At 35.9% G+C, this 24,522-nt stretch overlaps 1 protein-coding gene across 2 annotated transcripts in view; it reads right to left on the reverse strand.

Annotated features, from left to right (window-relative positions):
• Window positions 1-2,311: 2,311 nt before the first annotated feature.
• Window positions 2,312-24,522, reverse strand: part of arid3c (AT rich interactive domain 3C (BRIGHT-like)) — a 110,210-nt gene continuing 87,999 nt past the window's right edge. For both annotated transcript variants that reach the window (XM_056458261.1, XM_056458259.1), the window contains 4 exons: window positions 18,798-19,042; window positions 12,584-12,856; window positions 9,979-10,068; window positions 2,312-7,461 (listed from right to left, as the gene is read on the reverse strand). In XM_056458261.1, the coding sequence (XP_056314236.1) occupies window positions 7,289-7,461; window positions 9,979-10,068; window positions 12,584-12,856; window positions 18,798-19,042 (781 nt within the window). In that variant the 3' untranslated portion in view covers window positions 2,312-7,288. The remainder of the gene's footprint in view (window positions 7,462-9,978; window positions 10,069-12,583; window positions 12,857-18,797; window positions 19,043-24,522) is intronic.

The raw sequence follows: 24,522 nt of genomic DNA on the forward strand, positions 1-24,522 counted from the left end.
ACCCCTGGCATCATTAGTTTAATTGCCTGCGTTTGCAGTGCGCGATTTTGACCTTTGTCCAGCCGAGTCCACTGCTCGCTCTTTGTTTTCCCCCCTCTTGTCTTACTGTGGAAATGAATTACTAATATATAATTCTGAGCAGCTGTTATTTGGAATTCAGGACCATCTGCCGTTTCCACACAATCTCATTATGAGTTAATATGAACATAATGAGACTGAAGGCCGTCTTGTTGTTGTGTATATCGTATCGCTCAATGAACACTTGTTGTTCAATTTGCCTTTCGAGTGGACAGCAATCTCAGGCTGATCAAAAATTAAAAGCACAGTTGGCCTAAAAAAAGGTTTTAATTTACTCATTAAAAGCGTTTTTACTGTGCAAAATGTAGATGACTTTTTAAAATACATTTTTTAACATTAAAGATTTTTAGCTGAAATTGTGGTCACTGGTGAGTTCAAGGCAATGGTGAACCATAAAAAACCATACACAGGCATACAATCACCGGTCACTTTATTAGGTACACCCTACTAGTACCGGGTTTGGACCCACTTTTGACTTCAGAACTGCCTTAATCCTTCATGGCATAGATTCAACAAGATACTGGAAATATTGACATGATAGTATCATGCAGTTGTTGAAGATTTGTCGGCTGCACATCCATATTGCGAATCTCCCTTTCCACCACATCCCAAAAATGCTCTATTGGATTGAGATCTGGTGAATGTGAAGGCCATTTTAAGACAGTGAACTCATTGTCATGTTCAAGAAACCAGCCTGAGATGACATGGCACGTTATCCTGCTGGAAGTAGCCATCAGAAGATGAGTACTCTGTGGTCATAAAGGGATGGACATGGTCAGCAACAACACTCAGGTAGGCTGTGGCGTTGACACGATGCTCAATTGGTACTAATGGGCCCAAAGTGTGCCAAGAAAATATCCCCCACACCATTACACCACCACCACCAGCCTGAACGATTGATACAAGGCAGGATGGATCCATGCTTTCATGTTTTTAACGCCAAATTCTAACGCTACCATCTGAATGTCGCAACAGAAATCGAGACTCATCAGACCAAGCAACGTTTTTCTAATCTTCTATTGTCCAATTTTGGTAGGCCTGTGCGATTTGTAGCCACTCACTGAATATTTTTTTTTTCTGACTATTTTCTGAGATGATTGTGCGTGAAAATCCCAGTAGATCAGCAGTTTCTGAAATACTCAAACCAGCCCGACTGGCACTAACAACCATGCCACGTTCAAAGGCACCTTTCTTCCCTATTCTGATGCTCGGTTTGAACTGCAGCAGATCATCTTGACCATGTCTACATGCATTGAGTTGCTGCCATGTGATTGGCTAATTAGAAATTTGCGTTAACGAGCAGTTGGACAGGTGTACCTAATATAGTGGCCGGTGAGTATTTATACATAACATTGGAGTGTTGTGGGGTGAAGCGATCAGCATAAACAAGAAACTGAACATCATTTAAAAGATCACTACCTTTAATCCACGGAGTGCATCCATGACAGTAAGGAGCACAAGCTTCCTGTAACAGAGGTTTGTTGACTCTCACAGTCTTGATAGTTGTTGACTTGCATATTATGACTCACCAAGGACCACAGTTTGAGATCAAATTCTTAAATGATTTTGCGAAAACAAAAAGTCAAGATCTCAAATGGCGTTAAAGAGATAGAGCACCCAAAAATGAACATTTACTCACTATTTACTCTCTCTTAAGTGATTCCAAAACTTTTTACTTTTTCGAAAACTAAAGACAATATTTTGAAGAAAGCTGAAAACCTGTAAACTTTGACTTCCATGGGAGAAGAAACAAATAGCATTTGTACTACTGGTTACAGGTTTCCAGCCATCTTCAAAATATCTACTTGTGTGCTCAACACAATAAGGTCAAACAGCATTGGAATAAGTTATGGGTGAGTAAATGATGACAGAATTTTCATCTGTGGATGAACTATCCCATTAAGGTAAAATCAACCGCAAATTTGTATTTTTAGTACTTAGTGTTTAACATGAATTTCGTGAATCATAAGAATCTTGTGACACTGAAAAGTTTCGAGCGCTGAAAATTCAGCTTTGCCATCACATGAATGAAATATGATCATTTATATATCATGAAAAATGTACATAGTTATTATATACATTATGTAAATATAAATGTAGCTTTGATTGAGTATGAGCTTCACTTAAAGCGTTTTGCTGAAGTGTGCATATGAAATCCCATTTTATAACGCACCTCATGCTTCCTTCTGTTTTATAATGAAGACCAATATTAAATATTAGACCACTATAAAGCTGTTTTCACAGAAGACATTTATTACATCATTTCAAACCAAAAGGAAAAACTCAACCGGACATTAAAGTGGAAAGCAGTACTTTATTTCTAATTATGCTACAAGTCAATGGCAAAACAAACAAAACAAACAAACGAAAAAAAAAAAAAAACTTTAACCAGTTTTTTTTCATCTTTTTTTAACCCCTGAGCACCACAATCCAGCTTTCCCATAATGCACTGGATTTATCCAAAGTGAATAAAAGGAAAATAAGCTTCATACACAGCGTATAATAGGATCTAAAATCTACCAGCATAGCATCGTTGACATCATAGCTAAACAAGGTAAACGACATGTTATTCTTTAAGCACATGAGTGAATCTTTTTTTTTTCTTAACCTTTATTAAAATGATAGTCTTTTCTTGTTTGTTTAACGAACAAATGTTCTAACATTGTCATCAGTAAGCCTGTGAGAGTGGTTTGGTTAAAGCTTTGGTTATGGAATCGCTCTGACTATGCTTTCTCTCTCCAGAGTTCGTCCAGGATTTGCGCTCGAAATCTCTGCAGTTTGGTGAAGAGACCACAGACAGTCATGTGAAGGAATAGACTGTGCCACTCCTGGGACAAAATAAGTCTCTTCATAAGCTGATCAAGAGGTAAATTACATCCAACAACAGGAATCAGACAATTGTGCATTGATTGTGCCCTCTGTAATTCCACATAAATATAGACTCTATATCTCCATTAATCCTCGCACCTATACAACAACAACAACAACAATATGATGGTCAGGTTTACTCCTTAGGTTGTGCTAAAATCCAGAAACGGCGATTACATTCTTAGATTGCCATTCGTGCGCTGAGACTCACTGAATATACAGCTTGGCCTTCTCTAAAACTTTTAGACCCAAGTGCTTTATAATCATGTTTTACCACAGCAGGATCAAAATCGAAACATTTCTCTGCTGTTTGAGGGTTAAAGTTAAGACCGACAATTTGAGGTTGGAAACTGTCAACCTGACACTATTGTCTCATCTTTGGTATTTGTAAAAATAAGTCCTGTTCTGAACATGTCTCAACATCAAATCCCATTAAAAGAAACTAATAAGATTTAGTTTGTTTTGATTTAGAATAGGTAAAAGCCACATTAGGTTGTGAAGAGAAATGAGGACTCAAACACTGGCATCGATGGAACTGCTGCAAACCGTGAGCTAAAACACTTGCCCGAGGTCGCAGCTTGAAGGATTTGTTCACCAAAATTGAAATTCTGTCATCATTTTGCTCCACCTTATGTCATTCCTAACTCATCAGACTATATGGAAAAATCTGATCACACTTTACAATAAGGTTTTGTTTGTTCATATTAGTAAATCTATTAAGTAACATTAACTAATACAACATAATACAACCTATAATTTCCATAAAATATGATACATTTATGTCCTTTAACTGAAGGTCTATTCAACCAAAAACTGAAGCTTCAAAGGATTTATGAAGACTTCAAATTTTTTTTGCTACAAACTGAGTAAGTCTTATGCGTTCCACACCACTGAATAAAAAAAAACATTCATAAAGTTTTCGAAGCTTCATGGTGGTCACTTTTTGGGCCCTCTTCAACATTTATTTAATCTTAAGTCAAATGGAGGCCAGCTAGCAAAGTGCTTTGTTAGAGCAACCGACTCCCATGCAAAGAACCGCCAGTTCGAACCCAGCTCAGTGGGTTTCACGTGGGGGCTCGTCCGGGATAGGAGTGAGGTTGAAGGGGGTAAGTGTAATGAAGGCCAGCTAGCGAAGGGCTATGCAGGTATCCCTCACTCCTCTGACCTCTAAAGGTGCTCTAGCGACAGACACTAGAGGCTTTAGCCTCCTTGTTAGAGCAACCGACTTCTATATAATGAATCGCTGGTTCGATTCCAGCTCAGACCGGGTTGGGTGCAATTGGATCGGTGGGTTAAACGTTACATTAGCATGGATAATAATAATTATTAAAAGACTCTGTAATAGCTGCTTATTCTGCAACGTTTGCACAATAGAGAGTACTTCATATTTAATCTTAAATCAGCAAACTCCTAATAGTGGACACCCGGAGGGTTTAACAATGTATAGGCTAAACTAAATGCTTCAGGAATGACAGACACATAAATAGGAAAGTATATTGTCTAAATAGTTTGAAGCCTACAGAATATGACCAAACATGATAGTTGATAACTGATTGGCAGAAGTTTATTTACTATTTTTGACCAATTTAACATTACAACACCAAACCTTCCAAGATTGCATTGTGATTTATTTGCGCCTGAAGTGTTGCCATGTCTTTTTATTTTAATCATCCGTTGGCTTGTTTTTTTAAGCTCTGCTGATAAATCTATCAGCTTTAATTAGAGTTGCTAAAGTGGTCAAATGTGGACAGTGATATATTGGTATTGCTTTTAAATAATGTATTTGGATTTTCCTCTGTTTTTAATAGACGTGTTATTGATTGTGATTTTTCCACCAAGATCTGACAACAGAAACAAGTTACGGTTCGTACATCGCTCTGTTATTTCACACACCAAGTCTGTCCAGCTGATTGTTGTGCGCAAACAGAAGAGGTTTTCACTCTTTAATTATTGCACAATTTCAAATTCAGGGCTCCAAACTTGCTGATACAACCGGCATTGGGTGGGGTTGAGCTTCTGCTTTTGAACAATGTTAATATATGGATAAAAGCCCAAATCAATTCTGTTCATCATATAAAGCAGTCACGTCTCTTCAAAACCCTTGAAATATACTGCTTGATACATTTAGATTTATTTTACAATGTGGTTTTGTGGCATCAGAGTTTTGGGTGGACAATCTCAACAGAAACAATAATTATGTATTGCCTCTTCTTGCTGAATTGCTGAATGCCTCCTTATATGTAAGTTGCTTTGGACAAAAGCGTCCGCTAAATCCCTAAATGTAAATTACAAATATCTTAAACTGTGTTTCTAAGAAGAACAGAAGCTCTTATGGGTTTATAACGGCATGAGGAGTATAAACGATGACAGAATATCCATTTTGGGGTGAACTAACCCTTTAACTTAAGATATGTTTCAAGAGATGAATTTCAGATCTGACTCAACAAATATCGATACTGTACAAATGAACATCGATCAAATGAACATCGATCTGACCAGTTGTATACATAAAATAGAATCCTTCTGATAGTTTATTTTCCCATGCATAAAAATGCGATTGACAAAGACAAACAAGCAAAGCAGATGAAGCTGTGAAACCCAGTGTTCTCCAGCCTCTGGTTCACACAGGCGTGAGGGAATCTGGACCAGAAAGGCTATGGTTAAAAACTGGCTGCTGTGATTATGTTGTTGGCACAGTCTATAACAAATGAGGTAGATGTGTGTTCACTATATATTCCCTTCTTTGGTAAAACAATACAAATAGAAGAAAAAAAAAATAATCCAGTGATTAGTTGAAAAAACATCATTTTTCAAGTGGCTTCACAATAAAAATAAGAGAAATGAAATAAATGAGGTATATCTTGTTTTCATCATCGATCATCTGTGTACAGGTTTGCAGGATTTGTGAGGTATTGGGCTGTAATATGACTTTCCTTTCTTCTTTAAATAAAAGCGATGTTGCTGAAAGCAGCCCAAGGTTCAACACGAAAGCAAGAGGATAAAAGTAATAATAATAAATACGACTTGAAATCATCTACTGAATTCTAAAAAGAAAATGACACAAGAACATCCTCCCATTTCTCTGCCGCCGAGTGAAAAGAGAGGAAAAAAGAAAGAGTTTGAGCAACAAAACAAAATGGAGAATGGAATAAAGGACGAGAGGTGAACTCTCAAATGCAAGTGCATTGTTGAAAACTTGATGAAAAATGAATTCTATTCACAACAGAGATCTCGCCTCATGAACTGATGCCTACGATGAGCCACATTCAGCCTATTCACACCACATAATCTTCTTCCCAAGAGCCTGTCAGCTAGTTTTTATGATCAACGTCCAGCTCAGTCACACGCCCCGATATCTTTTTACCCCTGACTTCTGAAACCTGTATTAACCGGTGTGACCCGTTTTTCCCGTGTACTCAAACCATTTAATGAACACTTTGCTATAAAACACGAGCTGAGGTGGTGGAAAATCTTTAAACATTGTCGACAAGTGTTCCCCAAATAACTCACCAATCAATGGAATATATTTCGCCACGGCCGCAGGCCAAAACCAGTCACGAGAGCAGACATAATCCTGTCTGCTTTCTTCAATATCAAGATATACATCTTGCAAATACGGCAAGCGTTTATGATTCTCCCAGTCTTGTAAATGGGTGTGATAATAATACGTTAAATAACTTTTTCTCCCTGACGATTTGATGCCCAAGTTAAATGGGATGTGCTTTGATTCAAATCGAAACGCTTGATAATTACTGTAACTATGGCGACTGGTAGTTTGCAATGACATCAGATTTGTGTGATAAAGTAGATTTAAAAAAAATTTACAACGTTGCTCTTATTCTCTTTGGTAATAGCTGATAGTAGCTCTTGCTGTTTGATTCAAGAATGCAACAAGTGAAGGCGAAGAAGAGTATGGACTCCTGTGCCAAAAAATTCAGGATCTGTGTAGGAAAGTGAAGATGAAAGCAGGTCGGTGCCCGTCCTCTGAAGCATCACTGCGCTTCTTGTGTTCATGGCATTGTCACGCAGTTTAGTCGCTCCGCACTGAATACCGCGTCCTTAGAAAAAAACAAAAAGCTGCAACTTGCTGCATATGTAAATGTAACACACTTCAAATGTGCGGCTATTAGCTGTTTTAATGGAAGTTTTTTTTTTTTCGAGTGATGGACGCTCCTGTCCTGATTTGCAGAGGGAGGGTTAAAAAACAGTAAAAAGTGTACATTGTACATTGAAGGAGACAGAAATAAGTGGTCCAACAGAATGACCTAAAGACCCTGCCTTGTCTGCAGCCGGCCGGTGGGGGAGAGTGAGTGAAGTGAGGTGTTGTGGGCCGGGAAGGGGCTCATGGGGAGGTGGCTGGTCCGTGTGAGGAGGCGCTGGAGGAGGAAGAAGAGGACGGCTGAATGTGGCTGCTGAGCCCCGGGCTGTTGCTCTTTCCCTGAGAGCTGTGTTGGTGATGGACTCGCTGGCTGCTGGGCATGAAGCCAATGGCTGGCTTACGGGCAAACAAAACCCCTGGAGTCACAGGACAAAGGTGGAGTTAGTCTGAAGTTACATGTAAGATGTATGAACATAAACAACATCAGCGGCTTAAAGGATAGTTCAGCCAAAAAAAGAAAATGAAGTCATCATTGAACCACCCTGGAGCTGTTTTAATGGCATTTACCTTTCTTTTGTTTTTGTTTTTAACCACAAAATGAGAAATTCTAAATTGCTCTGCTTGCACTCGTCCTTTTAATGCTGTTCAAATATTCTGGTAGAAAATCAAGTTATTTTATTATTAAATTTCATTTATTCATTCATTTTCCTTTAGCTTAGTCTTTATTTCAGAGGTCGCCACAGCGTAATGAACTACCAAGTATTCCAGCATATGTTTTCACAGCGGATGCCCTTTCAGCTGCAACCCAGCACTGGGAAACACCCATACACACTCATTCAGACTCATACACTACGGACAATTTAGTTTACCCAATTCAACAATAGCGCATGTCTTGTGTGACTGTGAGGGAAACCGGAGCACCCAGAGGAAACCCACGCCAACATGGGGAGAACATGCAAACTCTACAAAGAAATGCCAAATGGTCCCAGTAGGGACTTGAACCAGCGGCATTCTTGCTGTGAGGCGACAGTGCTAACCACTGAGACATTGTGCCACCCTTATTTCATTTTATTAAGTATTATTTTGTAAAAATCAGGACTGTTTATTTTTGTCTTAGTCCTGCATTCTATCAATGGCAATATTAACTACAATTTGTCCCAAAAATCCCTCAAGTTGGGAGAAACCATGACAATTAGAAATCCCACACAAAATAAAATTCACGTTGATTTGTTGTGTTGACTGGTCAACTATCATTTGGACAAGTTTGGCGTGAATAAATTCATTTTTCATGAAGACCATGGACCATGCACATGTGAGCCTTTTCTGGCCAAACTGCAGCTCTAATAATTTTTTCAACAAACAGTTGTGCACAAGCAAGTTTATCCCCAGAACATTTATACATGTCGTGTGACATTGTATGGGGCCATTTTGTGATACTTTTAGTGCAAGCGTTTATTTTTTACATTTCTCATTTTGTGGACTGAACAAAACTAAAAAAGCTAAACGTCATTGCAGCAACCTCAGGCTGATGATGTATAAATAATAACTACATGTTTATGTTAAATAACAATTCAAAATATATCAAAAATATTATTCAAAATTAAATTACACATTGAATACTATCATGAAAACAATAAGGTTCATTATTATCATTACCACACACTTTATATATATTTATATATATATATATATATATATATATATATATATATATATATATATATATATATATATATATATATATATATATATATATATATATATACACACACACACACACACACATATACATACACATTATATATAACATAACACTTTAAAATGTTCTAACGGTACATTTCTGTATGTGGTCCATAATGCTAACAAACAACACATCACAGCACCCCCTTTATATTCCGTATATTAATGAGTATCTCACTTTTTATTTAGATCTAAGAAGATGCTCACTAAACACACACTAATATAGTGAAAATATGTGAAACCTAAATTTTTAATTGAAATATTTTTGCAATAATTGCAGATTTTTTTGGAAAACGGGCCTTAAAGTGCAAGTTTTTGAAACTGATGCCATCACTGATTACATACTGTACAGTGTTTTTTTATTTTGCATATCTGTACAAACAGAGATCAATGTGACAATATTGGCTGTATGCAAATCTTTTCAAAACCACAAAGTTTTTAGCACTTGATTGTCATGTAAACTTAAGATTATTTCACAACTTAAGAGTAAACTTAAGAGTATTGTAAGTAAGTAAAACACAATTAAAAAAAGACTGTTTTATTATCATAAACCTGCTACTGTATATTCATTATCTAAGTTTGTCAGTTTAAGCATCACATCAGCTTTTCAGAGTTTTCACTGGATTTAATGAATTGTTTTACTTTTATTTTTCTGAGTTCACTTTAATTAATTTAAACATGCGAGTTTAACTTTTAAAATAGCCACTTTTTTGTTCAGAGTCTGATAAATGTAGTATGTCTCTGTATAGTTTAGTTGTATTAAAATTCTAAACAAAAGCATTAAATCATCTGCAGTAGGAAAAGTTCCAGAGCTGTGCATCTTTACAGAGAACAAACCATCGAGTGGAAAAACGGATGCCACTTCAACTTGATCTCCCGAATTGTTCCCAGCAAGCTTATGAGGCATCTTCTAGTAATTACTGTCTCTCGCACATCAGGCACAAGCACTGTATCTTGCTAAGGCGCAGGGCCTTTCTCTCGGGCACGAAAGACAATAAGCTCCATCGACCTCCCGGCGCCCAGGCCCAATTTGAAGATATTTAACTTTTTTAACTCTATTGGACTTGCCACTTCATTACGATGGATTTTATAGCAAAGACATCAAATTGTGTGGAGGACTAAGCGAGGGGGTGCTGCTATAACTTATTGAATTTCCTGCCTGCAATTACATCAGCAAACGGCGCTCTATTTACCTGTGTAGACAACCCCATTTATTTCTATTGACATGTTGATGCTGCTAATGCCGTTGGTAGACAGGTTCAATGCAGTCTCTTGTCTATCATCTGTCAAGAGAGGAGCCAGAGAGCGAGGAAGAGAAAAACTCAATATGAGCATTTATAAAAGGAACACAAGAAGCAAGAGAAGCGTGCCACCAACTATCGGTGATAACTCATGAGTGACAGGATAAGGAGGGGTTTATTAAAAGAGTTAAAGGGGGGAGAGGGAGGTGATAACTGTCCAAAACACTTCTCCAGATAGAGAACTGCGTCATGCGTTCAACATTACTTCACTGTGATCACAATGTTAACATTAAGCACAATGCACTCATCACATATTTAAGCAGAACACCATATTTTCAGTCTAAAAGGGAGAAGATGAAACACAAAAGAGAATTCATATATACAAAAAAACTCTGCAACTGTCAGGACTTTCAGTTTTCACTCTGTCATTACTCTGCGTGAGGTTGCACAAAATAATATTTAATATAATCTTTAAATTGCAGAGTGTTTCTGTGTGAAAGTCTTGGCTTGTGTTCTAGAATTATGGTATATTGTCTCAGCATATAAAGAAGCTCTTGTTTTATGGGTTGAATAAGAGACATGAAAAAGACACATTGCTCATGAGAAGCCAGCAATCACCATACACGCACACTGTCATTAAGCATAGTGAAATCATCTACATTAGACAAAGCGCTCAGCAGACATCACTATTCTTCATCTGGAAAATTTCACCAAGAACATTAAATTAAGTTTGACTTTTCATTTTGGAAGACCGTCTTATAAACACTTAACCCTTTAACTACCACACCAAGAAAAAAATGTTTGGATTGCATTTCTTAACTCCTAATGTCGCTAGTTAACATACTCAATGCATTTTTTTCAACACATCCCATAATTTCTAAAATATCAGCCTCTATCAAATGGTTAATATGTCGGTTTATGGTAAAAGTGCTGGAGTTAATACATTTACTATGAAAAATCTGAAAATATGAAGTGGAAGACCAATTTATTAAAAAAATATAATCAGAATAAAACATTTTTGAATACTAAATCCCCTTTTTTTGTTAAGTATACTATAAAACATTTCATGTTATTTCATTTTACATGTTTTCTTGTTTTTTTGGGTTTGTTTTTTTTTTACAATAAACCCAAAATCAAATGTAGTAGTGCAACAGGATAATGTTTATTTGATTTTTTAAACCAACAATGCTGTGTGTGTAAACCATTATTTTAAACAGTCATTCTTTAAATGACCTTAACAGTCATTATTTAAAAACAGGGTCAACTGCTAAGTAGAAAGGCAGTCAAGGGGTTAACTTTAACAGAGACATGTTATTTTCTTTATAAATGTCTTCAATAGTGTCAAGAAAACAATATAAAACAAATCATTCATAACTGTTATCTTTGTATCAGAGAAATTATTGGTTTTTTATGAACAACTTGAATTAGTGTTTAAATCATTTTAATTATAGATTTCGTCTATATACTGTAGATGTTAAATGTTGTTTATTTAGTTTTAGTAATATCAAGTTGAAGTCAGAATTATTAGCCTACATTTGGATTTTTTTTTTATATTTCCCAAATGATGTTTAACAGAGCAACGAATTTTTTACAGTATGTCTGATAATATTTTTTCTTCTGGAGAAAGTCTTATGTGTTTTATTTCAGCTAGAATGAAAGCAGTTTTGAATTTTTTAAAACCCATTTTAAGGTCAAAATTATTAGCCCCTTTAGCCGATTTTATTTTTAGATAGTCTACAGAACAAACCATTGTTAAACAATAACTTGCCTAATTACCCCAACCTGCATAGTTAACCTAATTATCCTAGTTAAGCCTTTAAATGTCACTTTAAGCTGTATAGAAGTGTCTTGAAAAATATCTAGTCAAATATTATTTACTGTCATCATGGCAAAGATAAAATAAATTTTAAAACTATTATGTTTAAAAATGTGTTGAAAAATGTTCTCTTCGTTAAACAGAAATTGGGGACAAAAATAAACAGGGGGCTAATAATTCAGGGGGGCTAATAAATGTGAATTGATATAATTCAACTGTATATCTTTAAAACTAAATGAAAACAAGATATATTTCCATAATGTCAAGCCGAAACAAGTTTGAAAATGTCTCAAAGCTTTATTTGTAAGATGAGTTTTAAGAAAGCTGTCCAATAAATCTGATCAATTATCCATAAAAACTATCCAACTTATCTATCCTTCAGTTCGGTTAGGAAACACTAGTTGACTAATATTTAGTCACGTGTGTTTGACTTCTCCAGCAGCCGTTACCTATTAGTGGTCTTCCCTCTGCCCTAATCTACATCATCTGACCCATAATGCCCTCTAGTCCCATTATTGACTCAGTCAACAGGACTTTATGGGTCATTCAAAAGAAACACTACACTTCTACACTAGACCGTTTATTATGTATTTAAACAAGTCTACCAACTGCTGCTGTTTCATTAATCACCAATGCAGCATCTTTCAAGGAGAACACAGAAGTTTCTTAACTAAATCACACAAGAGATTTTTGTGCAACCATACAGTGTATAGGACAAATGTTCTATTAGCAGGCACTGACCTCTGTTGTTGAGCTTAATGTTCATGGGCAGCTGTGTGGCCATGGCGAAGAGGTTCTGCTGCAGTGCGTGCTGCATGATCCTCTGCTGCTCCTCTGCCATGAGCATCACCTTCTTCTCTGGTGGTTCTCCAGACTCCAGCTTCTCCCGCAGCTGTTCCAGAGCGGCCGCTTGGACCGCTGCTGCTGCTGCCGCCTGAGCTGCACTGTGATGACCGGCCAGAGACATGGGGATGCCCACCCTGTTCGTCAGGCAGCTGGAAAGCATAGAGTCCTCTGTGGAGCAACAAAACACATCTCAGTGAGAAGAACACATAACAAAACAATTATCTAACCATCGAAAATAGACACTCTTTAATGAATTACCTACAATCTGAAGTAGCGTACAGTTCACCCTACATCTTAAAATTGTTTTACTTTTACAATACATTTTACAGCGCATTTAGTTTACTGCTACTTTTGCTTTAAGATAATAATTTAACTGTTATTTTCTGATTAGTAGAACAAGTAAAAATAGCTTTTTTAACAGTTTAACACCTTTTAAAGCTTTTAACACTGTTTACATGTTTTTAAATAAGTCAGTTTACTATGAGTTCATTTATTTGATCACAATAGTAAAAACAGTCAAATATTATTACATTTAAAAGAGACAGTTTCTATTTTAATATGTTTTAATGTATTAATTAATCTAAGTAATAATAACAACAATGTATTATACTGTATATTACATTGAAGTTCAGTTCAGTTTCTGTTATTGTCATTTAAAACATCACAGCAGATGTAATGCAGAAAGAAATTACATTACGTCGATAACAGCAAGAACATAAAAAAGCACCAGAAAACCATTAACTGTTATTTTCGGTTTAGTTAAACAATTTAAAATAGCCTTTTCTATTTGATTAAAGTAGTGAACATGGTAATGCTCTTGAATTACGGCAACGTAATTAACGTAATTAATCATGATTAATCACGAAACGCCATAATTATTACAGAAATAAAAACACAGGCATGTAAGTGCCATTTGAATTTCAAAACAATCAATGCCAATAACAAACAAAAATGATTTCCATGTTGGATTAAGTGGACTACAAACAAACAAACACACGCACGCACACACACACACAGCCAATGCGTGCAGTACAGCGCAACCGGTGAGCAAGGGATCCCTTCAGATTCATCAACACGCACAATCGCGTTCATCAAATTTGCTTCAACTAAGCGTTCTAAAGTATGGCTGTATTTTACAAGCAAGGATTCTGACACAGCAACGTGAAGCAGACGCTTTACAAAAGTTGCGTGTAAGGGGGAAACACGTCAAACTTAATGAAACATTTGAGGACTCATGGAAGCAGCTTGAAGGCAGAGAAATGGTCTGTCTTTGACAGCTTTCGACTTCATCTGGCACTTTCACTAAGTACATTTACGTGGACACCAATACTCCGCTTTTATGATTAAGATACTCTGATTAAGAGTCTATCATGTAAGCAGCGATTTTTGATTACCTTAAAGGATCACCCGAGTCCCGAAATGCGAAGGTTTTTCTTTTCGTTCGCCATGAGGTAACAAATTCCATTAAAACATCCTGAGTGAAAATATGCTGAATGAGAGTGAACTGCTGAACTGCAGTTAAAGTCTAAAGATTAAAAATGAAACACTTAAAATTGCATGAAATGCTGGAGAAAAAGCTGGATAGCCTGGTGAAGCGACATTAATTGCTTTATACTGAAACTTTGTTTCTAAAAGCACGTCCTTGGTCTTATCCAAATTTCTTTACAAGTTAAACACACGTCGGCCCCAACAGGAAATAAAAAAACTGCATTATTTTTTTTATGCGTTAAATATTTCAAATTAATCACATGCATTAACACGCTAATTTTGACAGCCCTATCTTGAATATTATAACATTTTAAAGAACAGTTTCTAATGTAATAACATTCACTCATTTTCCTTCTGTTTAGTCCCTATCATTTATCAGGGTTCCTATCTATCAATCAACCACCAACTTATCCAGCATATGTTTTACACAGTGAATGCCCTTTCAGCACTGGGAAACATCCATATACTCTCGCATTCACACACATACACTACAGCCATTCATTCATTTTCTTTTCGGCTTAGTCCCTTTATTAATCTGGGGTCACCACAGCGAAATGAATCGTCAACTTATCCAGCATATGTTTCATGCAGCGAATGCCCATACACTCTCATTCACACACATACACTACAGCCAATTTAGTTTATGCAATTCACCCATAGCGTATGTCTTTGGACTGTGGGGGAAATGGGAGCACCCTGGGGAAACCCACACCAACACGGGGAGAACTTGCAGAAATGCCAGTTAACCCAGCCAGGACTCGAACCAGCAACCTTCTTGCTGTGAGGCGACAGTGCTAACCGCTGAGCCACCGAGTCGCCCACGGTTTCTATATTAATGTATTAATTAATGTATGTAATAAAAACAATGTATTATAAATAGGTTCAGTTCAGTTTCCTTTATTTTGTCATTCAAAACATCTCAAATGACGTTATGTTAACACCCAGCAAAAAAAGCATCAAAAAACACTATAAAAACCTAATATAATAAATACGCTTTTGTAATTTCATTAATATGTAGAAATGATGTGTATAAAATAAAAACCAATTTAAAATCACAAAAATGAACGTATAAATGCTAAATATATTTATTGCATAGTTTGTCATAATAGTTATGATGATACGACTGAAGTACTTATTTGACTGTTTGTGCTCTTTTTATTCCATATTGGCTATCAGTAAAACCAGAGAGAATCTGCAGACATCTTTAGCTATTTCTGCGCAGAATTTTGTAAAAAAAAAAAAAAATCTGCAGATTTATTTGGAATGATTGTGATGATTTTATTTAATGTTCACAATGCAAATCCAATTAGATCCACTTAATTGGTGAACAAAGCAAGTCTTTTATATAATATATCTACTAAGAGACAGAAAATATTACTGTACAAACTGTATTGTAAATAAATGAAATGAACATTTTCATGTTTGTTAATAATATGACTGAAATTAATTGAAAAACTGAATAAATTTACACAAGTAAATAAATACTCAATGACCTCAAATCCTGGTCAAAAGTAAATAAATACTCAATACTCAATACTCAATACTCAAAAGTAAATAAATACTCAATACTCAAATCCTGGTCAAAAGTAAATAAATACTCAATACTCAATACTCAATACTCAAAAGTAAATAAATACTCAATACTCAAATCCTGGTCAAAAGTCTTATAATAACAGGACACAAGACTGTCACAGAGCTGCACTGATCTGCTCCTTAAGCTTCGTTATCGAAGAGTAAGTGCACTTACACTTGTGTCAAAAATATATACAGTGCTCAGCATAATTGAGTACTCCCCACTTTGAAAATTAATATTTTTATCCATTTCTTAGTGTAAGTAGGCAATGTATTTAGGTGCATTTAAACAAAATAGATTTATTAAACATATTTTTATTAAAATTATATTTTAATCACCAAACATGTTTAGAAATTGAAAGATAATACAATTAAATTCAAGCAAAATATTGCCAAAAATAAATAAATAAATAAAAATGGCAAGCTACAAAATTTCAACTAAATATTCAATTTTTTTGCTTCTCTTGATTTTTCCTCTTTTTTAAAAAAATTAATATTTTTCTATAATGTAAATTTGGGTGTACTAGTTTTTGGACCGTTATTGTAAGTTATTTTGTAAGATAAGCTCCAGATTTGGCTTCAGTACTGACTAATCTAATGTATATGCATAAATATAATATTGTATAGCTTCCTATTAAAAATATGAATTTAAAATAGAGATTTGTGAGGGGTGTACTTATATATGCTGAGCTTAAATCCTTTATAGTTATAAAAGTCTTTGCTTCGAATGCAATGCTTCCTTGCTGAGAAAAAAAAGGTTTTGCACATGAAAAGGAAGTTAATCAGCATCATTTTATTTTATATATTCAAGTTTAGAAACATGCTGGAGTCATACATCCTCACAGGGAAGCATGAGCATGACGAATCATGCAGTGAGCACTGACATCTATTTTACCGCTGCTTTGTAAACACTATAAATACTGTCAGATTCGTGAGGGTCTTTGATCCTTTAAGACTTGCGTGACTTGTCTTTTTTCCATATGGGCACATTACTGAATCATGAAGCAGCCTGTGTGTCTTTGTGTTTCATTGCTCCTGCTGGTGTGATCCGGAAACTGGCAGAGTGGGCAAGAGGAAGTCCTGCAAGCTGTTTCCTGTCCACTCTGATGACCATTCAGGACACAACGTGGAATAAGCGTGAGTAAGAAATGGAAGTGCTATTGTGTCAGCGAGATGACTTCTCCTTTGGAGGTAATTTAGATTTGATGATTTATATAACATTCAATTTCCTGATGAGGAATATCCCCCCCCCCCTCCCCTTTCCAAAACAATCTAAAGTAAATAAAATGTTATTACATTTAGGTGGGTTTTTATTTAAATTACTTTTGAATATATTATCCATTGTATATTGGATTGTTTTTTAAACACTCAGTTTAACAGTGTGTTTTTAACTTTGTTTAATGCAGCAAAATGTGAATGCTTTTTTTGCTGTAATTATTTTTCATTAATAATAATGTGAATAATAAACAGTGAATGATGTTCTATGCTCTACATAAATATTTGCAGGACTTTGTAAATGGTTAGCAAACCAATAATCTTGAGGAAATAGCATCGCCTTCATCCTGGCTGGTGTTTTCATTTCTATTGTTCTACAGATCTGTTATACGAGGGTCATATAATGCTGCTGTTTTGATTGCGTTTGACACAGTTTCGTACAGATAATATCATGATGATCATTGTTTGTCTTGCCGAATGTAGTTTAATCAGCAATAAATTATCTGTGCCATATGATTGGAATTAAGTTCAATGGGTGAAATGTTGCCAAAAGATGCATTAAATAAGTATAATGTGATATAAACCTTGTAATTTGCAAAGAGGAATCAGAATCGCTTAATCTAACATCCTTGCTTCTACTTTATCAATTTTTAATTACTTAATTAAGTAGTTTAATTAAATATAAAAAATCAGTCCAAAAAAAAAATGCAGATAAATACTAGAACTGGCAACATGGCAGAGGTTCATCACAGTCATGAATTTATTCAATGACATCACGTGATTTTATATTTTAAGGTTTTCATTCACAGAACTTTACGTTTTATGTTTGTTCATGAAACATTATCTGAGGTCTGGAGGAGCTGGCTAAGGGCCTGAACAAATCTTTTCAATTTTTTTTCCCAATTAACAAAAATCCGTTATTCCGTTTTATTTTATTAAGAAAAAAAAATCCTGTGCACTTTAGCAATTTATATCTGTATATTTTAGTTCCAATACATACATTTAAAGGCTGTTTTCTCTAAACCAGTCAGAAATCTACACTCTAGCACCAAAATTCAGTTATTATTCATAGCTATATATCTTTACATTATCTTTATATACTATTTTATTATATTAAAAAGTGTAAAAACATATTTACTTTATATTTGTTTTTATTTATACTGTATAGTGATAAAAGTATACTTCTCAAGTCCAGTCTGTAAAATCTTTCACACTAACATGTCTCTAATATGGTGGCACGATGGCTCAATGGTTAGCACTATTGCTTCATAACAAGAAGGTTGCTGGTTCGAGTCCCGGCTAGGTCAGTTAGCGTTTTTGTGTGGACTTTGCATGTTCTCCCCGTGTTGGCGTGGGTTTCCTCCATGTACTCCGTTTTCCCACACAGTCCAAAGACATGTGATATAGGTGAATTGGATGAACTAAATTGACCTTGTATGAGTGTGTGTGAATGTGAGAGTGTATGGGTGTTTCCCAGTACTGGGTTGTGGCTAGAAGGGCATCCGTTGCATAAAACATATGCCGGGATAGTTGGTGTTTCAGTCGTCCCTGATAATAAAGTACTAGGCCAAAGGAAAATAAATGAATTGTATTAAAATTAGCTCAAATTAGCTAAAATTCCATAAAAAAAATTAAAAAACAAAAATGTTTGCAATTCTTAATGTCATCAATCAACTGGGGATGTATGGTTTTACCTATTAGTTATTTTTACCCTATTTTCCTGTAGTGTCTTGCCTTAAACACTACAGTGGCCTGTACAACAACAACAACAACATCAACTACATATATTTTGAAATTAGTAATATAGATGTGCTGTGAAAAGGGGATATCTAACCTTTCTTGATGCCGGGGGTCTGGGTCATGTGTCCACCATTGGGGGTAGGCATGCTGATATGGGGCATCTGGAGTTTGGGGGATGCCAGCAGTGTCGGGGTGCCTACGGGGGAGTAGTTGAAGAGGGTGGAGCCATAGCTCTGTCTCCGCCCTTCACGACGGTTGCTGTCGATAGCTGCCTGCAGCTCCCCAGGAGAGCTCAGCCCACGCTTTTCACATTCGTAAGGGTAGAGGTACTTCATATACCTGCAGGGAAGAAACATTCTGTGAAGGACAGAGCAATCACAATAGCACTGAGGCTCTGTTTACACTGGTATTAAGATGCATTTTCATTGATCTGACCATAAGTGGACAAAGGAGTCAAGTTACCATTCACACCTGCCATTCAATTGTGTCCCTTATGTCCATTTTTTTACTTTCAACCATATTCTGATGAGAAAGTGTCTGTGGGCTTTCTCTAATTTTTACTGCCAATGCTAGCACAACTAAAGATCTTATAAAAATCTTATTTGCTGTCAAATATGGACAGCTAAGAGAGCATTCTACTTATTTTTTGTCTTTTTTGCACTTTCGACCATCTCTAGATGTGTGGACCAGTGGACAAGCTCAATACGCTTCACACCTGCACTTGGCGTTACCCATTTGTAATCATATTGATGAATACGCATCTTAATATCAGGTGTAATAGTAGGTGATCCTAAACATTAATGCAAATAAAATAGCACATGCCAACATTAAGCCGCAGGACCCTACAGTGTAATGAAATGTAAGCCTGTACAACATAAAAAACATAATCCTTATTTCCTTTCGCTGTTTCTTGTCTACTCAGCTTTTGAAAGCATCAGCTGCACTGACCTAAGATTATTTGTCATTAATACAAAAAACATTTAGTTGGGTTTACATTTTTGGAGAGGTGAACTACTCTGTAACAAAACTTTTATAAGTTGTGCCAACTGAAATTTTTTTGTCTGCAGAACTAGAATGCCTGAAGTTGAGTGGACATAATCCTTATTTCCTTTAGTTTTTTCTCATGTACTCAACATTGTTTTTTAATTATTACTTTTCCATCTTTAATTGAGAGGAAAGCGTGGGGGAGGAAAGCAACCCAGGCTCATTCCGAGAACGTAGTCCCGGGGACGTTTCTGGAGACCGCGAAATACGTCCCGGGAGGTATTGGGTACGTTTTCGCGAGTCCGCGAGAGGCCGCTGTGCGCGCTTTTTCCCGCGCCGTTCTCGCGTAAACCCGCTGGAGGCTGCTGTCGAACGACCTTCCGCCCGTCTGCCTGTCTTCATGACGGAATGATTGACCGTGCGACCGGCCAATCGGCTGACCCGCCCTCCTCCGTCCCCAAACCCAACCAACAACGGTTCACAAAAGCCGTCCAGAAAAAGAAAAGCCCTCGTCCGGTTTTTACCACGTTTTCGGATTTTGACCACATTCTCACCCTGTGACGAACTTGTTCGCTTCATTTTTTGGATTTTGTTTTTGTTTTCTTACCTGATTCCTGGAACCGCTCTTCCCCGGACTCGAACCCGGTCGTCGTCGTCGTCGTGGTCAGCCCCTCTCTGCGCCTCAAGTACACGAAGAGCTAACCGGACAAACTGGTTGCAGCGGGAAAGCCCTCCACACGGAGGCGAGCGGCCGGCTGGCCGGCCGGCGAGCGCCGAAGGGAACGGCGTCACACCGCCCCGCAGCGTTCGCTTAAAAAAATGAAATGCAGCCGCACGTACCCCCGGCTACGTATTTCGCGGTCTCCAGAAACGTCCCCGGGACTGCGTTCTCAGAATGAGCCTGGGTTGGAGGAAAGAGAGGAAGGATCGGCTTAGGACCTTGAGGCAGGAATCGAACTCGGGTCGCCGTGAACACTGGAGTGCCATGTGTCGACACACTAACCGCTACACCATTGAACTATGACCTATGTTTGTTTGTTCTGATAATGTATTATTTCGTTGTACCAATTTCCAAAAGTTTTTGGTTCGGTCAACTTCAGACATTTTAGGTCATTAAAGTTGAGTACACGTCGGTGCAGGGGTAAGTGCGTTGCCACATGGCACTCCAGTGTTCATGGCGACCCGAGTTCAATTCCCGCCTCGAGGTCCTATGCCGATCCTTCCCCTCTCTCCTCTCCCCACGCTTTCCTGTCTATACTCTCTACTTTTCTTAAATTAAAGGTGAAAAAAAGGAAATAAGGATTATGTTTTTTGTTGATCACTCAACTTCAGGCATTTAAGTTTTGCAGACAGAAAATGTTCAGTTGGCAAAACTTAAAAAGTTTTGTTACAGAGTAGTTCACCTCTCCAGAAAACGAACAATCTTATGTTAACCCAACTAAAAGTTTTTAGTATTAATGACAAATAATTTTAGGCCAGTGCAGCGGATGTTTTCAAAAGTTGAAAAAGCGAAAAGGAAAAAAGGATTATGTATTTTTGTTGTACTGACTTTTCATTTTTTACAGTGTACTCAAAACTAACTTTACTTTTCTGAGGCAGTTTTTTACTGACATTGTTTACTAGCATTACATTGTGATTTATATAGTGGTTCTTAGATCTCCTCAGGTTCACACAGTGAACACCTCATGACACTGAGCTCACAATACTGCAATATTTTAAGCTATTAAAAAAAGAGGGTCTTATAATAATTATTGTTATAACATATTTTATTCTAAGATGAAGAAAAATTAACAAAGAAAGCACAGCTGATTAAAATGATAATAGTACGATGGACTTGATATGGTGGACTTAAATAGCCTTGAACATGTTCCCCAATGCGCATGACAATGGTGACACCACTATGTAAACATTCATGATTCTGAAAATTAATTATTAATTAAGTTAGACACACATGCCTACACTCTGTCACTGGCTACATATAAACATGCCCTTTTAACTGGTAAAATCAGACACTCAGCATTAAAAAACGACACCTTCCCTTATTAAACATTAGATTTAATGTTACATGCAGTATTTTAATTGGTTGCCTCATTTAAAAAATCTCATTTGAACTGGGCTTTGTTTTAAAATTTCTATTTAGTTTTGTTAGATTTAAATTTTATAAAGGAACATGCTGCATTAGCCTAATAAAATGACACTGTTTCAAATGTCTTCAGCCTCATTATGTAAAACATTGTGAGAAAATCCAATCATCAAAACTGTGAATCGTAATGAAACGTGAGCTGAGTGAATAGTCTCTAGGCATGACCGAATGCTTTATTTGCTCAATATTTATTTGAAGGCAACATGGATGTATTCTTTGCTGCTTATTATGTCCCACAACTGTGTGCTTTTGATTCCATGTCATATGAGCTTAACAACAAAGACAGCATATGAAGGTTATGGCTAGTGATCATTTTGTGCTTAAATGTATGTTTTGCGCGACTTTTTTCACTTTCGGTGTCATTTTTATGGAGAAATAAGTATTGTAGCTCAGTTATTACTATTGCTGCATTTCTGTTTTGTTAGATCATAAAACCATTGTGACCTGTCTGATTCGAAAGGTGTCTTTGTGTCTACATGCTGCCAGCAAAGTGATTCCTAACAGAGCAACATTGGGTACATTTACATGGACACCAATACTCAGATTTTAACATGATTAAGAAAACACTCAGATTAAGAGTCTACCATGTAAACAGTGATTTCTGATTACCTTAATCTGAAGTCATAATCGAACTAAACAGAAATCGAAGAGTATTCCTATTTTACTAGTCTTATAAAATCAGGTGCATTATAGACATGTAAACACCTTAATCAAACTATTAACGTTTTGTAGTACTTTCCACTATATTTTGCAACAGGACGCACACACAGTAGCTGTCAGGCATTTGACGACAAAATAATGAGAATGGCTTTAAGCAAGAGAGCACATTTTTGGTGCGAGCGGGAAAGGATGACTGCGCTGAGAATTCTGACGGAAATGACAGACATTATGAAGTGAAATGGCTTTAAAGTGAATGGGCACGAATGAAAAGTTAATGAATGAAATGGCAGAGATGGCCTGTTGCAGGAGAATTTGTTTCCAACCATGATCTGTTTGTACGAATAGTGTGAGAAATTAATTGCAGTTAAACTTGTTGCAAAATTAAAAACAAAACGGCCAATATCACATATGGTGCCCTGAAGAACACGAACTTTTGTCGTTTGAAATGACAGAGAAAACGAATTGCTGATGTAATGTTGTTAATTGTACTATAACATGAAAGGAACGGGATCACGAAAGAAACATTAAAAAAGCAACTCATGTAAACACCTTAATCACATTATTGTCTTATTCAGATTAAGGCAAATAATTTGATTACTGATGTCCATGAAAACATAGTCAATGAATCAAATCCAAGACTTAAATCAAGACCTAATAAATAAATGAAAATAAGGGAAAAAAATTACATTCTTGCCCAGTACTGTGAAATCCATATGTCCTGCATTCATCTGCGTACATGACCTGGATCTGATCTATTCAACTGTCTACAAAAAGAGACATTTTTACTAGGTTCATGACCAATCCTAATGACTGCGACTTCAAAAGTGATTATGTTTTCTTATGACCGCCTGCAGGGCTACAGGACAACTGGATGTCTTTGAGAGTAATGTAATTGTGTTAAATGACAGAGCTAGAAGTGGACATGCACAAACAAGTTCATGTGTTTCTCAAGCAGGTCAAGAATTTAAAAGAAAACAGAAACAGAACCTGAAAACTTAACATGTTTTTATGAAAACACTTAAATATTTGAGCAAAAAGTAAAAGGTAATAAAATGCATAATTATAAAAAAAACTCTTTAAAAAAATAGTTTTTTTTATTAATTTTTTAATCTCTTTATTAAGGGTTTAATAAAGTAATCAAACTCATATATAACAATTAATTAATTACATAAACTTCAAATATGACTGTTGAAAATTCTACTTTGCAGCCACAGGATCAATTTATTATTAAAATATACCGGTAACACTTTATAATGACTACACACTATGAATCATCTATTAAGCATTAGCATTTAGTTAATTCATTATCTGTTAAGCATTAACTCTGCATTAATAGACGTTAGTAAGCAGTTTAGAAATACAGCTACAAATGCTGTAATCTTTTATAATTTTTTAAATGTGCTTAATGATTGTATTTTTATACTTTATTAATAAATATTTTTTCATAATTAAGTACTGCATTATTAACAAACTAGTTAATCAAGAATAGTTGGTGCTATTTTAAGATCATTCAGAATGCGAAAGTAAATGATAAATAAACTATTTCAATTAACATATATCTTATTATTTAGGCATATACTAATAATGTATGTTAATAACTGCTTTATTAACTCAACTTCATCCAGTTTTGTGTTTGTGACCTAAAGTGAGGACTATTTATGTTTTGTAAATCCCTCATAAATGACAATTTAAGACTCAGTTATATATATAACCCTAACCCTAACAAGAAAAAGGTAAATAAACGACTTTATTAATTTAAAAATACACAAATGAAATTCTATCAAATGAAAACTAAACTTTTGCAATCTTAACTAAAATGAAATTACTGTACAGTTTAACCATCGCTAAATAATTTAAATATATCATTGCTGTATTTTGACACTCCTGTTATTCGGCTATGTTTAAAGTTTACAGAAATTAATTTTTTTAGATACGATTGCAAATGTTCATTGTTCAGTTGATAATGAGCCTTTAATTGTCATTTATAAGGGATTTATAAAACATAAATAGTCTTCACTTTAGATTAGGTCAC

The sequence above is a fragment of the Danio aesculapii genome, chromosome 5 (genome assembly GCF_903798145.1).
Source record: "Danio aesculapii chromosome 5, fDanAes4.1, whole genome shotgun sequence".
Lineage (NCBI taxonomy): Eukaryota > Metazoa > Chordata > Actinopteri > Cypriniformes > Danionidae > Danio > Danio aesculapii.